The sequence below is a fragment of the Panthera uncia genome, chromosome A2 (genome assembly GCF_023721935.1).
Source record: "Panthera uncia isolate 11264 chromosome A2, Puncia_PCG_1.0, whole genome shotgun sequence".
Taxonomy (NCBI): Eukaryota; Metazoa; Chordata; class Mammalia; order Carnivora; family Felidae; genus Panthera; species Panthera uncia.
The window spans coordinates 81,603,598-81,622,089 of record NC_064816.1 but is presented as its reverse complement, the minus strand read 5'-3'; the positions used below and the strand labels follow the sequence as shown (position 1 = coordinate 81,622,089).

At 36.2% G+C, this 18,492-nt stretch overlaps 1 protein-coding gene across 1 annotated transcript in view; it reads left to right on the top strand.

Moving 5' to 3' along the window:
• The window catches only part of SEMA3C (semaphorin 3C), a 175,999-nt gene that overhangs the window by 111,452 nt on the left and 46,055 nt on the right, over positions 1 to 18,492 (top strand). Inside the window, exons 9-12 of the mRNA XM_049641352.1 lie at positions 83 to 197; positions 1,997 to 2,066; positions 3,834 to 3,978; positions 12,827 to 13,049. Of these exons, the coding sequence (XP_049497309.1) occupies positions 83 to 197; positions 1,997 to 2,066; positions 3,834 to 3,978; positions 12,827 to 13,049 (553 nt within the window). The remainder of the gene's footprint in view (positions 1 to 82; positions 198 to 1,996; positions 2,067 to 3,833; positions 3,979 to 12,826; positions 13,050 to 18,492) is intronic.

Here is an 18,492-nt window from a genome sequence, read left to right as displayed (position 1 = left end):
GATATACAAATCTAAGATGAATTTTTAATACATTTTAGTATTTATTTAAGCCATCTGAAATGTGTTTTCAAAATGGTTTCAGAATGACACTGGAGGTCTGCGTAGCCTTGTCAACAAGTGGACGACCTTCTTAAAAGCGAGGCTGGTGTGCTCTGTAACCGATGAAGATGGCCCAGAAACATACTTTGATGAATTAGGTACATGGATTTGAGATTGAAAAATGTTTTTGAAAAAGATTTTGTAAAGTTTATATGTTTTAATAACCTCTCAGCAGAGGATGTATATTCCATGAATGTTCTCAGCATAAATCATGTGCCAGTTTGAATGAATGATCTGTTTACTGTTCATAAATTTCTTTAAGTACTTTTTAAATCTGTTTTGCCCCTGAGTGCACTACTGAAACATTTACTTCACTGAATTACCCAAGATATGTGAATGAGTGCGTGTGTCTGTGTATGACAGAGACAGAAAGAGAGGTGCTTGTGTAATTGACAAATGAGTAATGATATATTTGTGCTTTTCTAAATTTTTTTTTAATGTTTTTATTTTTGAGAGAGAGATAGACAGACAGAGTGTGAGCCAGGGAGGGGCAGAGAGAGAGGGAGACAGAATCCGAAGCAGGCTCCAGGCTCTGAGCTGCCAGCGCAGAGCCTGATGCGGGGCTCGAACCCACAAACTGTGAGATCATGACCCGGGCCGAAGTGGGACGCTCAACCAACTGAGCCACCCAGGCGCCCCTATTTGTGTTTTTCTAAAAGAATGTGTATTTCATGTGCATATAAATTCTAATATTCTGATTTGAAATCAGTTTGTATGCAAATACAGCTAAATATTTTTACTATTAATAGCTAATTAGCAAAATCAAGGTTGGATGGGAAAGTTTCAGGGTGGAAATTAAATTTGTACTCTAATCAGCCCTTCTTGGGTGACCCTGAGATGAATTACTTTCAGGATGTGTGACATAAGTAGAGTTATACCAGGTCAAATAAGAACTTACGATCTGATTCCTTTCTACCAAGAAACAGTTCTCTTTTTAATCAGAATACCTTGATACACATCTTAGTGTTATGTTTACTAAGTGCCATTTAGAAATGACATTTATTTTGCTTTAACCCATTAAAATGTAAACTACTGGCTATTCTCAGATTTTTTTTTACCTCATCATCTGAGAGGTAAGCAATAAAAATGGGTTACATCTTTTTTTTTTTTTTATTTCCCAGCAAGAATCTTATTTGCAAAAAATGTTACTAAATTCAGACCTTTCTTGTAATTGTGACAATTGATTATTCACTGATGTTTCCTATCAGAAATCTACTTCCAGGTTCTGTTCTGTGGTACTGAGCCTTACTATCTGTACCTTTGTCTTTGCCTTAATATACTTTAAACTTTTTGTTATTAGGCAAATTATCAATTAAGTAAAAATGTCACTAGCAATTTTAACCAAAAGCCAAAACAGTCTTCTTTTATATAAGGAAAAAAGTCGCTTTGAGTTTTCTTCCACATTCCAGCTTCCAACCCTATGTCAAAAAGAAACTGTGAACGTAATACTTTTTAAATTTAAAAAACTATTATGTTATCTTTAAAGGATATATAGAAAATGCATACAAAAGAAGATAGGAAAATATAGCTCTGCTAACCAGAAATACTTACTGGTAATCTTATTGTAATCTGTTATATAGTTGTACGATTTTCACATGATTCTAGTCTATATTACGTACCACTATACCTTTTTCACTTAATATTACTTCACTAGCATGGTTTCCATAAGGTTGCAGTCTATATACATCCCTATAGTGTTTGTATGATATTTCATTTAATTCACTTTACCACGTGCCTTTCATTGGGTTCACTTAGTTGTTTCCAGATTATAATGATACTGCCAGAATATGCTTCTCGATAATATTTTTCATAGTTGAAATTATTTTCTTGGGGTAAATTTTTTTTAAATATGGTTAATATTTGGGAACTTTAAACGAATGATATTTTCCTTTTATAGAGGATGTGTTTCTGCTGGAAACAGATAACCCAAGGACAACACTAGTGTATGGCATTTTTACAACATCAAGGTAATTATTAAACAATTACAGCTTATGTGTTAAACAATAAACTTCACTAAATGACAGTAATCATTACAAAACATTCTTTTCAGTTTTTAATTTTACAAAGCATTCAGGATATAACCATCCTGTTTTATTACTTTTGCCTGGTGACCAAAATATATTCAAGCTGAACTAATACTTTCAAAATGGTTTTGTACAGAGTATTTATAATGATTATATGCTATTTTTCTCAAAGAAAGGAAAATATGAATTATAATGTAGGAATAAAGTATATAAGATATTTTGTTTTAAGGAAGTAGTTTGAAGATCCATGATTCACCTAAAACTTTTGGTATTTCTACTAAAATAAGTTTTACTTCTGGAGCAATCTAAAATGATGACTGGAAACTAATAAAATAGTGCACTAGTTTTCATGTCCCATATGGCAGTATTTCATATACTGGAAAATAGGTTTAATGTCTTCTAACTTCTCTGGGATGTCCAATCCTAATTTTCATATACTTCAAGACAACTTGCCGTCTTCTCACCTTTTCCTAGATATATTTGTGTTTAATTATTTTACACTGAGAATGTTACTCAGAAGGCAGCACAGTACCCGAGCGATAGCAGGGCCAATGCAGAATGTAATCTGTGCCTTTTATTAGAAAACCAACCAAAAAACAAAAATTTGACGATTTTAGCATTCTTCTTTAGCAGGGCAAGCACAGCATAATTGTAAACTGTAATGGTCCATTCAAGGAAAAATAAAATCACAAAGATATTGATTATATGTCATATTTACATTTGCCCTATAAAATATGTAAAAATATGTCCTACAGGATGAACAGTTTAACTCGTGTTCTAAAAGAGAAAATGGTCTTGAGTTAACTCAGAAATAAGTGAACAAAGTGAAAAGAACCGGATTCTTCAGAAGAAAATGTTTGTTTCAAAAAAATATTTCTACAGTTTTTGTTTTCCCCAACACCAATAGTCTTTTGAAAAATTCATAATTGTCATTTCTGAGCAGCAGTGCTAATGATTAATAACATATCTTGTTTTCTTCAATGGGCATCTAAGTTTTCCCTTAGGCATCTAATTTAAGAGATATATGTAAGTCAGAGAAATGTTTGTTTCAGTCAATCTGCCTTAGTGACAACAGAAATAGTTTTTAGTAAGGATCCAAACACATTCTCTGAGATTATATTGGCGTTAATGTAATGAACTTTTTTTAGACTTTACTGTTTTTGTTTTTCTTTTTTTTTGTCATTAACAAGGAAAATACATAAATTATGACAACTTAGACTCTCTGACTACTCTTTAGGATAAATGTGAGAACATTCTCACGTTAAAATAATCTTAAGACAAAGAAATACAGTTTTCTCTTAATGAGATTTATTTCTTTCAGTTAAATTATGATAGATTTTATTGACAGTGACTTAGAATTCAAATTCATATTTTTGAATAAATCATGAATTTATTTTTTGTTGTTAAGATAAACTAGTTAGAAACTCTTTGACTTGTCCTATATTTTGGAAACATTGAGAACTCTTCTATAACTTATTGTTGTCTACTGCCTCCATGAAATGGATTAAATGTTTTAATGCTTTATGTACCAATGGCTTATTTCAAAATAGGAGAGAAGATCTTTTAGCTTTACAGTGTGTACTGTAATGTTCAACTTTTCCATGATGAATTATCAACTCGTCATCACAAACCTTGCCATCTGTTTTTTTAAATTGTATTTAGAAGTTAAAAAAAATAAGAAAATGGATCTCTTTCTGTTTCTTTTTTTAGCTCAGTTTTTAAAGGATCAGCAGTGTGTGTGTATCATTTATCTGATATACAGACTGTGTTTAATGGGCCTTTTGCCCATAAAGAAGGGCCCAATCATCAGCTGATCTCCTATCAGGGTAGAATTCCGTATCCTCGCCCTGGAACTGTAAGTATCTAGGAAAATTTCTTTGTTATTTTGCTTTTTAAAAAACATATATATATAACTTACCATGATATGATATCATGTTGATGTTTATTAAATATAATCGAAGGGAACCTGGGTGGCTCAGTCAGTTGAGCGTCTGACTTCAGCTCAGGTCATGATCCCACAGTTCATGGGTTCAAGCACTGCATTGGGCTCTGTGCTGACAGCTCAGAGCCTGGAGCCTGCTTCAGATTCTTTGTCTCCTCTCTCTCTGCCCCTCTCCAGCTCATGCTCTGTCTCTGTCTCTCAAAAATAAATACACATTAAAAAAAAAATATATATATATATATATGTATATATACACATACATATATATATTGCATTGATATACATATATATGCAATATATATATATATATATATTTACTGACTTACTGATTCACTTATTGTAATTTTTCAGGTTATGGGTTCTCAGATTTGGTATTTTACAAATATGGTATAGTATAGCACTCTCCACAAATTTTTCTAAGTGCTATTGCTAATAAAATCTCTTTTAGATTTGAAGGCAACTGGATATGTTAGACATGGCAGAGATATTTTCCTAATTTTATTGTCATAAAGCCATAGTTTGGAAATTATTAACATTTTGGCGGCATCCTGAAAGAATTTTAATGCTTTTCACACAGCCCTTCCTAATATTAAGGAATGTTACCTATCTTAATAAAGGAATAACCATATGAGAATTAAGTTACAGATAAATCATACGTAGATCTTTCCATTGTAAGGGATATATTTAAAAATTATGTTGTATATTTCTCAAAGAAAGAAATAGTATGTGTAAATAAACACGATGAAAGTGATATTCTAGTTCAGTAAAATATTTGTAAACTCTACAGTTTTGAGGTATACAGGTATATCCATGTTTTGTAATACCAGGAGTATTAAGGAGTACGTTGAAAACTAACCTTTCCAGCTACAGACAGTGCACTGACCAATTGGAATTGAACTTTTTCCAGCACTACAACGATCACAGTCCTACTATTTATTTTTCGTTTGGCGCATTATAATGCTTTATTGAATTCTAGAATATTGATTAGTTTTTGTTTCTATAAAATGTCACATGGTACACTGAGAGGAAACAAGAGGAATATGATTTTCAATGGACTTTCATAGGGAATATAATTTTCTTATATTTTCAGTTTCATAATATGGTTATAATTATAAAATAGGGTGGATGTGAGTAGAGAAGAATGATTTTATGGAAAATAATCAAAAGATGGTTGTTAGAATATTATTTTCTTAAAATGTTTCTTTTTCCTTTTCCCTTAGTTATGAAGTTCCCTCTGCCAATATGCTTTTAGATATTCATCCCACATAACTATTTGTTAATTGATAATTTATTTTTTGTGTTATTCTTAGAGTTTATTTGCAATGTATTATTCAGTCCTTTATTTTTCCATCATCTTAAATGTGTGGTTTATAGGAATAATTAACTTTTATTTATTTATTTATTTTTTAATTTTTTTTTTAACGTTTTATTTATTTTTGAGACAGAGAGAGACAGAGCATGAACGGGGGAGGGCAGAGAGAGAGGGAGACACAGAATCGGAAGCAGGCTCCAGGCTCTGAGCCATCAGCCCAGAGCCCGACGCGGGGCTCGAACTCACGGACCGCGAGATCGTGACCTGAGCTGAAGTCGGCCGCTTAACCGACTGAGCCACCGAGGTGCCCCAGGAATAATTAACTTTTAATTAAAAGATTATCATCATTGCTCCTTACCTGTGAAACAATTAAATTTTGAAGAGCCACACTTAATCATGGCTGGGGATGAAGTTCTATTATACAATTCACAATCTATCCCCTTTTAAATGATCTCTCTTTGATGCCCATAGCTCAACAGAAAGTGGAAAAAGTACTTAATGATTTTGTATAACACAAGGAAAATATCAACAGATGTATCAATCTCAGGGTATCTCAACTTGAGGTGGGTTGGGTAAGGAGCAGAGATTATACAACAGAAGGGGGAGCTGAACCACTTTCAAATTCCATTATAACTCATGGCTCTCATTATTTCATTCAGTGCCCTTCATTCATTTCCAGGGGACTCACTGATAACCTATTCAGAGATAAATGTTAGTTTTGAGGATTACTTGCTATTTGAAGTTGACCAAGTCGTTCCTTCATCTTAATACAGAAAATTAACGGGAGGTTGTGATAGAATATGCTTCCATTAATTATTCTTTTTTGCAACACACATGTGGGATTAGTCAAGGAACGGGTGGTTTGTGAACTCAAAAAATTCTACTTTCCTCCAAGTATATCCTTAAGAGACATTTCTCAGATAAACCAATAAGATTGATAAAAGAGAGCCATGCTAATTGAATCAGGTCTGAGGCCCCAGAGCCTCAATGAGTTTGGGTCGGAGCTACTCTATATCCAGTTTACAGAACATATTGCGTACACCTTGCCTTGTCTCAAGTAGGGATTCCCGGTAGTAACTTGAGATTAGCATGGTGAGAGTAGTTACAGTATGGAAATTGATGACTATTACAAGTGAGGGTTTTGTTTTGCTTTTCCTAAAGAAAAGCCACCTCTGTTCCCAACCCTTGTCAGACTTCACCGGAATGGCAGCTCAAAAGGACTCTCAGGAATCATAGTGAGAAAACCATTCATGTTGAATAGCGATTATTCTACATAAAATGTGGGAATAGATAAACCCCTTTTATTGAAACAAAGTAAGCCAATGCTAAATTAGAAAATTCTGCTAACAGTCCCACTTTTCACTCTTTCCAAGCTGCTAAGAATAAGCATGTTTTTTCTGTTGTAAAGCAGTGTGGTATAAGCCAGGGCTTAGTAACACACATCTGGAGCTGACTCCGTGAAATAAAGGGAGTAGTCGGTACTTGAGACATATTTCTATAATGTGGTTTCTTACATCTGGTGTTGAGACCGGAGCAGCTCCCTTAAATAAAAAAATTGTCAGATGAGTGATCCTTAGGGAGTAAAAGAGGCAGGGTGGAGGAAGACCTCTGGAACTCCTTCTGGAAAAGCAAACCTCCCAGATTTAGTCCCTCCACCCTTCACTGAACAACACACCATGAAGTCTCAGCTGTGTGACTCAGAGTGGCCAGTGTCTGTCTCTTCCCTGGGCTTCCAGGGTTTAATATCCCACTGATGTAGCCAGAAGACCTACAGCCAAGTGACCCAAAGCATTCCCTCTTCTCTTGGGTTAAAAATGTTGCTTCTGAAGACCTCCCAATGAAGAATCAACTGTCATTGCTGTATTTTATTTTCCTACACAGTAGTTCAGTTGCCAGGTCAACCTCATAAATACATGACTGAATTCTTAAAGAAATGACAGGGGCAGACATTGTATACCCTCATTCTAATGTTCCTTGTAGGTGATTCTTTTAAAGCAGGGTGGATAGCTATGTTAGCAAACTGCCCCAACTAGCAAGCACAAGTCAGTGGGAAGAATCCTGCCAATTGTGTCATAATGTTTTTCCATAAGTGATTCAAGTTTGTGGAAGAAACAAGACACCTTTGGTATGTTGCAAAGGGCAGCCAAAGACTGCAGATTCTCTCTGTGGCTGAGCTAACATATTACATTATTCTGTTGCAACGTGTATAAAGCTTCTGTAGAAAATTGTTTTTGCTTATGCTATCGTGTTAAGCAGAACCTAATAAAAGTGTTCTGTTTTAATATCTGTTTATAAGTGGACCAGAACCATCTGCTTTAATCACTGTGCTTTACAGGTCTGGTACCTGGTGCAGCAAAAGAACACAGAAACTTCATGACCCACCTAGTTAGTGTTGGCAAGAAAAAAGAACTTTATTGCTGGCACTTGTGTTGATTCCATGCATCTTTTCATGGTTCTTACATTAGAAATATTTCTATTCTTCAAGGATGTTTAAAACACTGTGAAGAAACTTTACAATAAAATATATAAGGCATATAGACATGAAAAATTCATTATATGTTGTTTCATATCATTATTTAAGACACATGAATAAAATAGACAATAAATATTATTGAAGTCCAGAGGACAGAAAGACTGCCATGGGATAGCCTTCTCTAGAGAAGGCATATAAACAATAAGAGACTGAACTGGCCCTGAAGGCAGTTGGATTTGGATAATTTAGGTTAGGAAGGAAGGATGTTTCAGCTTACATTATAAGGCAAAGATAGAAATTAATAACTCCTTCTAGAAGCTCTGTATGAGCTAATAGGACAGGAGCAGAGCAGTCTTGTCAGCAATCGAGGATAAATGCAAATAGGATGAGGACCAACTGGTGCATAAAAGTACAATTCTTCAACTATGTAATTCTTTAGGCTTCAAATAAAGGGTCTAGACTACCAAGGGTTTCAGCAAGGGGATCACTTTCTCTCAGAATACAAGTTTCAGAGATCAATGCCAGAAACTAACCCAGATTCTGGAATGCCAAATGTCCATGTATTTATCCATATATCACTCATCTTTCAAGTGTTAGGTCAAGTTCCTCTTGACCATGTCATTCTCTCCTTCTCTGACTAGTTTTGCCTTTATTTTCCAGTCTTTAATCTCAACTCCTACCGCCTTCTTCTACTTTGTGCTCTATGACCCAGCAGTGCCTCAGGAATTACAGTTCCTTAAATATTCCAACATTTTTATCCTATCTTTAAACCTTTCACCAACCCTGAAACCCTTAAGTTCTCTACTATTCTGAATTCATTTAAAATATATTTGCTCTTAAACATATATGACAACTGATCACAAACCAACATTTGTTATTTATTTTGTCTTAAATTATTATTATATGACTTAATTGTTATTTTGCTTTGAATATACCCATCTTCCTTACTAGAATACTTCTTTCTAGAAGATAATGGTAGCTTCTTATTCTTATGTCTCCTACTGGGCACATCAAAATGCTTTTTGACTAAAAGGTGAATAAAATTAGTCGGTTAAGTGTTGGACTCTTGATTTTGGCTCAGGTCATGATCTCCCAGTTCATGAGATTGAGCCCCGTGTCGGGCTCCATGCTTATAGTGCAGAACCTGCTTGGGATTCCCTCTCTCCCTCTCCGTTTATGCCCCTCCCCCCCCCAATTAAAAATTTAAAGAATGTGTTCAAAGAATGGAGATATTCTATTCAATATATTAATATTGAAAACTAGGATCATGGGTGTGCTTTGTGAGGAGCATCAGAGGATGGAAGACATCAAGAATATAGTTAGTTGCATCTTATTTGTATTTGGTAATGTTACACTGAGCAAACTTGCAAGTCCAGATACAGAACCTGCAAAGGGTCATCCATTTTTGTTCTTGTCACCATTGTTCTCACTCACCCTGTGTCTTATCTGTAAAGTTTGTGCCACGAATCAATGAAAAAAAATAATTATTGTCAAAAAGAATTCTTTGGTAATTTCGAAAATAAAAGCCTACCAGGAAACACTTGTTTCTAAGCAAGAAGTTCATTGTGACTATAAAACAAAAGTCCCAGATAGGGGACATTTGAATGAATATAAAATAACTGATTAGAGTTGTGAGTTGATTTATTTGGGTTACTACAGTTTTGAGCACCTGAAACATAATTTTAACCGAATTTCAATTAAATAAGGCCAAGAAACCAGACACTTATAATTTAATCACCTTATCACACATGAAAATTGTTAACTGGAAATTATATAAATTGCTCAGTAATATATGCTAACTTTGGATCTTTCTGGAACCTACAAATGAGAATGTTTGCAAATATTTAAAGAGACATCTCAGCTTAGCAAACCATAATTAGTGGTGTTTTATGAGGAACTGGAACTATTTGAATTGCCCGTGCATTTGGTCTTTCCATTTTTTCATTCAGTGAGCAATGTATTTCCCTTTTTCCACTTTGTGTGTGGAATGAGGGTAGAAAACACCCATAATTCTACACTTTTCAGAAGTATGGAACATATGCATCAGTTTAGAATACCCTCAAATGAAATTCTTTGTCCTCATTTGGTCTTTTTTGTGGGCAATTTATAAACATGTATATTTAAATATAATGCTTTTTCCTAAAAGAAAAGCACATGAGCCCCAGATGAAAGTCTACTTAATGGGATTATGAACGGGGAGGCTTAGTTTTATTATTTGTCTCATTATCTCTCCTTACTGAAGTCAATTAATTGCTCCTTGTGCCTTTCTATAAAAAAAGAGCTATATTTACTGGTCCTGTAAAAAGTTCTAGTAACGTTAACTGGTCAAAGTGAGTCAAAAAATTGCATTCAGTATGATAGAGTCTAAATGAGTGAGGCAACATTATAATTTGCTGGGAGTTATTTGCAGATGTGAGTCTGCCCAAGGATGCTGGTCCAGAGGCACTAACATTGTGGGAAAGTTCTTGCAAGGGTTTAACCTAGAGATCACCATGTTTTGGGGGACCCCTAAAGTTATTTTTTCTCTTTTTATATTGAATTAACATTAAAATTTTGGCAGATTTCACATAAAATTCCACATTTCTATCTTCTGTTGAAATCTGGCCACACCAGGATGTATTCCTGCATAGGAGCAATCAGCTAGAAATGAGTGTTCATTGCCACTCTTGAAAAGGTATAACTTGGGGCACCTGGGTGGCTCAGTCAGTTAAGCCTCTGACTTCAGCTCAGGTCATGATCTCACAGTCTGTGAGTTCGAGCCCCGCGTCGAGCTCTGTGCTGACAGCTCAGAGCCTGGAACCCATTTCAGATTCTGTGTCTCCCCCTCTCTGTGCCCCTCCCCTGCTCATGCTCTGTTTCTCTCTGTCCCAAAAATAAATAAAAACATTAAATAAAAAAAATTAAAAAAAAAGAAAAGGTATAACTTTCCAGTATGTTACTGACCCATTCCATCCTACTGTTTGCCATAGATTTGCTATTGATCAGAAAGTTTGCTTTGTTGATTTCTTTTTACCTTGTACCTCTCTAAAGGGGATAAATGAAAACTAGAAAAGAAATGGTCTTTTTCAAGAAAATATGACTAAATATTTTTTTGTTTCTAAAAGTAGAAATATTGACAGGTATTTATTTAATAGGGTTACACAAATAATGTTTGTATGTGTTAAAGATTATACCAACAGCTTTGCTTGTATAACTTAACACTTGGATCCTATTAGTGGATAAGTTTGAGTTCCAAGCTTCAGAAGCTCCCAGCCTGCCCCTGAGCTTGGCCTCAGATACCCTATAAATGGAATCTTCTCCCCAGAAGCCCTTGTCATGCGCTCTTTCCAGAACTGCTAAAGCTGTCCAGCAGTCCCTTTTCAGTTATTATTGCTGTCTAGCTGCCTCTTTGACCTTGATGCTCTGAATCTTTCCTCTCCTGGCCAGAACTGAAGCTCTTGTTTCATACAGCCCCTGCACCAAAATTGAATGCCAGATGTAATAGAGTAATTCTCTCAATAAACTGCTCTTTGTTGAATATCTACTCTTTATCAGCTGTGTTGTAGCTCTGAGAGTGAAACGATGAACAAAATATACCCAGTTCAGGTCAATACATACCTTACATTCCAGAGGGAGAAACAAACAATAGACATACAAACAACAAATATATAATATACAGTTAGGTAAGTAGAGCTGTGAAGAAAAATAAAGCTGGTTAAGGAGATAGAAAGTAGAGATGGAGATGGGGAACTATTTTTATATGTGTTACCTTTAAAGAAGTAACTTTTGAACTGAGAACTGAATGAGGTTCAGAATGGAGTTATAGGGAGAAGAGCGTTCCAAATGGGTATAGCCAGTGTCAAAGTTCTGGAGCGGGAGCGTGCTTGAGACTGAAGAAGAGCAAGAGGTACTTTGGGAATGGTAGATGAAAGCCAGACATATAGGAGCTTAGAGACCATGCTAAGGGATGGGAATTTTATTCAAAGATTAATGGAAGTCGTAGCAATCTTTTCTAGAAGGGAATTATCAGTTCTCATTTTCCACATCCAATCCAAGTTCTGACTTCAGAGATCCCTCTTTGGGGAGGAAAGAACCATATGGAATAAAACTCTTGTATTGAATTCAATTCTGATTGAATCTGATAATGATAACCTGTTTTAGCCAGTGATAGTACTAGATTATATCCACAAGTGTGCCCCCCCCACCCCTAACAACACTGTCACTGGCAAGAATAGGAATAGAAAAGTGACAGATGGGAAGCATAAAAAGTTATATATAAAATGGCATCAACTGCTCTCCAAAAACAAACGGAGTAGGATAAGTGGACTTAGCCTTGTTCAGGTGGTCAAATTGTACACTTTTTTAATTCATTTGCTATAGATAGTTGTATATATAGCCATGTTGTTTTCTCCTCAATGAGTAGCAAATATGATGGTTCATCTTACGGTTTTTTGACTTTACAATGATGCAGAAACAATACAAGTTCAGCAGAAGCTGTAATTTGAATACTTAATTTTGATCTTTTCCCAGGCTAGTGATTTCTCCTCTCTGGATGCTGGGTAGGGCAGCGAGCGGCAACCCCCAGTCTTGTTGTGATCACAAAGGTCAACAACCCATACACTTACAGCCATTCTGTGTTTCACTCTTAGCTCAGTCAAAAAATTACATGAGCTATTCAACACTTTAGTATAAACAAGCTTTGTGTTACTTGATTGTCTCTAATTGCAGGGTAATATATGTGTTCTGAGCACGTGTAAGGTGAGCTCAGCTAAGCTATGATGTTTGGCAGGTTAAGTGTATCAAATACATTTTTAAATTACAGTATTTTCAATTTATGATGGGTTTGTCAGAATTTAAACCCATAATTGTAAGTCAAAGAGGATCTGTGCTTACAACAACTTGAGCTTCTAAATATTTTGAAAAGTGGAGGTCTTTTGGTTATTACTAAAAGGAAGTAACTATTTACTAATTTGGTTCTTTTTAAAATATTTTATTAGTGCCCAGGAGGAGCATTTACGCCCAATATGCGGACCACTAAGGAGTTCCCAGATGACGTTGTCACTTTTATTCGGAACCATCCTCTCATGTACAATTCTATCTACCCAATCCACAGAAGACCTCTGATTGTTCGTATAGGTACTGACTATAAGTACACAAAGATAGCTGTGGATCGAGTGAATGCTGCTGATGGTAGATACCACGTCCTGTTTCTCGGAACAGGTAAGTATTTGAGCTCAAACTATACTTTAATGTGTAGTCAAAGAGCATAATAGGTCAGGACCATAATATTGGAATCAGAGAGACTCCAATGGTATTTCTGTCTGATTCTCACTGAGGTATTTAATGTCTCAATGCCTGTTACCACATCTGTAAAATGGAGTTAATAAAACAAATTACTGTATAGGCTTATTATGAGTAACTAGTGGAATAATATATGTAAAGCACCTAGAAGAGTCCCTGGCACATATTATAGTGAAATATAATAATTATGAGCTGAATGAAAGTATGGGAAGACTTTTAAGCATGGGTTAGTGTTTCTCTCAACTGAACCAAATTCTGCAACTTTAAAAAAATTTTTTTTTAATTTATTTATTTCGAGAGAGAGAGAGAGAGCACAACTGGAGGAGGAGAAGAAAGAGAGAGAGAGAGTGAGAGAGAGAGAGAGAGAGAGAGAGAGAGAGAGAGTCCCAAGCAGGCTCCACACTTACCAGTGCAGAGCCCATTGGGGGACTCGAACCCATGAACTGCAAGATCACAACTTGGGCCAAAGTCAGATGCTTAACCAGCAGAGCCACCCAGGCACCCCTGCAACTTTTTAATAAATACACAGAGTCATTTTCCAGTGATAATGATAATGCTAGATGGTTCTAGATAACATTTAAAAGTGAATTTAATAACAAATATAGTTTTTTTTTAAATGGTAGTATTTTAATATGTATTTTAATGGTAGTATTTTAATACATTCACAATTGTAGTTTGCCAATTTACTTTAATAGACTAGTTGAGTGAAAAATACTCTTGTTTGTAGACCTACACGAATGTGGAATGGCTGACCTTGTAGCAGGAGTTCTCAAAATGTGGTCCGCAGACCAACAAAATCAGTATAACCCAAGAACTTGTTAGAAATACAGTTTCAGGCTCTAGTCCAAGAACTCTAGGGATAAGACCCAGCGTCTGTGTTTTAACAAGCCCTCCAGGTAACTTGATATACACTAAAGTTTGAGAACCACTACTCTAGAGAAAAAAACTAGTTTGACAGGCAGTAATTAACATCTTTCAAACATTCCTGACTACCTTGCAGGAAGTGATGAAATCTCTTTACCTATAATATCAGAGCTACTTCATGAAATTAGGTAATTTCTCTACTAGTTTCAGAAATAGATCTAAAATGTGTCTGTAAACCTGATTTATAAGATGTGCTGTGGTGCAGGGGTGCCTGGGTAGCTCAGTCTGTTAAGTACACAACTGCTGATTTTAGCTCAGGTCATGACTCACGGTTTGTCAATTTAAGCCCTGTGTCAGACTCTGTGCTGACAGCATGGAGTCTGCTTGGGATTCTCTGTCTCTCCCTTTCTCTCTGCCCCTCCTCTGCTCTCTTTCTCTCTCTTTCTCAAAAATAAATAACTAAACATTTTTTTTAAAAAACAGATATGCAGTTGTGCAATATGTATTCTGAGCTTTCAGGCTTCAATCGGTTTAAGATGTGGATATTTTTTCCTAGCTAAATAATACTTTCAAAGTGTGCCTTTCTTATGAAGTTCTTACTTTGTTCTTACACTTAAAACCCAGATCTGAATCTTTTAGTCTCATGTAATTTCAGTTTGTATTGGTCTGAGGGCAAGAATCTGCTGACATGTACTATTTGGCATCCTGCTTCACACCTGGACATATCTGTGTTTTTACTGATCCTCGCTTTGCTTGCCCTGAGAAATAATCCTTCCTTCCCAGATGAATCATTCTTCAGTGTTCTCAATTTTATCCTTTCCTGCTATCTCCAGGACCTTTCTTTATCACTTATTTTCTTATTCGCTTTATTTGTTCATTTCATTCTCTACTATATCTTTGGCTTGGAAACCTTACACCAGGATACAAAACTAGACAACACCTCCACCTGTTGCCATCCCTGCTGTTCTGCCGATTGTGTCAAGGTGTTCAGTGTCCTCATAAGAAAATCCAATGACCTTAAACCAATGAAGTGCTTCCCTTTTCTCTTCGCGTCACGTGGTATTGCAGAATCTCTCTTTACCTGCTGCTTCGGCCACAAGTAATATACCTCCCTTCTTTCCCTGGCAGTTCTGTTTCCTTCATTAGCCTAGCTTCCTCCGGCTGGTGAGCATAGGTATTCCCGAAGGCTCTGTCCACAGTCCTCTTCTTTTTACATATTCTTTGGCCATCTCATTTATTCATGTGCTTTTAATTTTCCATTATGTACAAACAAATCCCAAATGTATATCTCTAGTCATTGCCATTTCCAGAGCTCAATATTTGCATTTACATCTTTTTAAAAATTTTTTTTAATGTTTTATTTATTTTTGAGACAGAGAGAGACAGAGCATTAATGGGGGAGGGTCAGAGAGAGAGGAAGACACAGAATCTGAAGCAGGCTCCAGGCTCTGAGCTGTCAGCACAGAGCCCGACGTGGGGCTCGAACTCACAGACCGTGAGATCATGACCTGAGCCGAAGTCGGACGCTTAACCGACTGAGCCACCCAGGCACCCCATCTTATTATTTTTTTTTTTGTATTTTATTTTATTATTTTTTTAAATTTTTTTAAAGTATTTAATTCCAGTTAGTTAACATGCAGTGTTAAAGTTTCAGGTGTACAATATAGGGATTCAGCACCTCCATTCATCACCCTGTGCTCATCACAGCAAGTACACTCATTAAGCCCCATCACCTATTTCACCCATCCCCTCGCTCACCTCCCCTCTGGTAACCATAAGATTGTTTTCTTTTTTTTTTTTTTATTTATTTTTTTTTTTTAATTTTTTTTTTTCAACGTTTTTTTTTTATTTATTTTTGGGACAGAGAGAGACAGAGCATGAACGGGGGAGGGGCAGAGAGAGAGGGAGACACAGAATCGGAAACAGGCTCCAGGCTCCGAGCCATCAGCCCAGAGCCTGACGCGGGGCTCGAACTCACGGACCGCGAGATCGTGACCTGGCTGAAGTCGGACGCTTAACCGACTGCGCCACCCAGGCGCCCCCATAAGATTGTTTTCTATAATTAAAATTCTGTTTCTTGCTTTGACTCTGTCTCTAGTTTTCTTTGCTTTTTTTGTTTTGTTTCTTAAAGTCCACATATGAGTGAAGTCATATGGTATTCATCTTTCTCGGTCTGACTTATTTTGTTTAGCATTATACTCTCTAGCTCCACATTGTTGCAAATAGCAAAGTGTCATTCTTTTTTATAGCTGAGTAATATTCCATCATGTGTGTGTGTGTGTGTGTGTGTGTGTGTGTGTGTGTGTGTATGCAAATACATTCATCACTTGATAGGCACTTGGGCTGCTTCCATATCTTGGCTATTGCAAATAATGCTGCTATAAACATAGGGGTGCATGTATCCTTTTGAATTAGTGTTTTTGTATTCTTTAGGTAAATATCCTGTAGTGCAGTTGCTGGTTCATAGGGTAGTTCTATTTTCAAATTTTTGAGGAAACTCCACACTGTTTTCTGCCAGTTTACATTCTCACCAATAGTGCATCACATGTTCCTTTATTTCCACATCCCCACCAACACCTGTGTTGTTGATTTACATCTTACTTTTAGAGAACACAGATTGTATAACTCCTTAACATTTCAAACATCATGCTTCAAACTCAACTTACCCACTTCTAAGACTCTCAAACTCTCAGACTCTTAATCAAGTCTCCCATATTTGTATTCTTACCACACATTCCTTTCAAGGTTCTGTTTGTCCTTGATATGTAATCTCTCTAGGCATATCACAGTGGTAAGCTCAATAAATATTTGTCAAGATGAATTGAATATCATGACTAAATACATTGCTACTCATATAATGAAGTGAATTCATAACTATTTGCAAAAGTTATTCTTCATTTGCATATAAGATGTGTTCTCCAAAGATGTAACCTCCATGTGGAGGACTTTGAAGAGTTGCTTTTAGCCTTGGCTCAATCATCTAACATGGAGTTTGCATTTAAAAAAAAAATTCCTTGAGTGAAGTGGTAAATTTTAGAGTCCTTCTTCTCCCTAATATCTTATATCACTCATAAAAAATGTTTTCTTTTTTTTTTCTTTTGGAACTTGTGTTAAAAGTGGACTCTGATGTCACAGTTGGGTTGTTTTCTCATGAAAGTCTGCATAAAATATGTAGATTTAATGGATGGAATTTTCAAGTCTTTATAAACTGTGTAGCAGTTTATTCAGATAGAAGGCAGTAAAAAACATACTTTTGCACAAATTCTTTGGCTTTCCTTACTACATAAGTATCTGGCACTTTTACATAGACTTTTTATGTTGGTATTTAAACATTTGTGTCATTTTGAAAAACAGTGTTTAGGGATATGTTTTTAATTGTACTGAGACGCTTCCCTAATGATTCCTTACAAAGCCACATGAGTCTCTGAAAGACTCTCCTCCAACAGGAGAGTACATGCTATGATAGTACCTCTGCCGACACCATCTTTCTGAAGAGATGATAACTCACTTAACCATTGGATCTTGTCCCCATGGTCCAATCAATCTGCACTGTAATTTAGAAGCAGTGATTCCAATTTACCTGAAACTCTAACAGCCAGTATATTGGTATAGAAATATTTGTTGCCCAGGTAGTTTTTGGATCGCTGGCAAAACTTCTTCAAAAGAGTCCTCAGTGCTTGTTTGCTACTAAAAGTGAACAGAATAACCTTTTCTGAAATGGAACTTGGGAGAATTACAGGTCACTGCTCCCAAGGATTTCTTACCTTGTGTATCTAAATATCTTAGGAAGGAGATAAGATGTCATGGTGTTGCCAACTCCCTAATTACCGGAGAGCTTTTCAGCAGTTATAAGTAAATAATAATATTGCAAATACTGCCAGAGGCAAGCTTCTCTCGTGGCTTCCTTTTCTCTTTACCGTTATGGAAAATTCAGAGGAATTCAATGAAGACATTAGCTGTCAAAGAAGATGCCATTAAAAAAAAAAACAAAAAAACAAAAAAACTTAAAACTTACATGACAGTTAACTGGAATGAAAATAGGATATTATGTAACTGTATTCACTTTGAATATTGTGAATGATTTTGTAACTCCCAGAATCTCCATGGTAGTTATGTGGGTCCAATGCCTGGTAAGAGTTACAATTAGCCCCTTATAGTGTACTATACTGGCTGAGTTTGAGAGGCTGATAATCTTACTCTCCACTCGCCTGGAACTACTTCATTATATTTTGTGTATTGTCAGATTCAAAGACAGACAGACAGATAGATAAAATAATAACTGAAAGAAAGAGAGGGAGGGAGGCAAAAAGAGAAGGAAGGAAGGAAGGAAGGAAGGAAGGAAGGAAGGAAGGAGAGGGGAGGAGGGAAAGAGGGAGGGAGGAAGGAAGGGAGGGAGGGAGGGGAGGAGGGAGGGAGGGACAGAGGGAGGAAGGAAGGGAGGGAGGAAGGAAGGGAGGGAGGAAGGGAGGGGAGGAGGGAGAGAGGGAGGGAGGGAGAA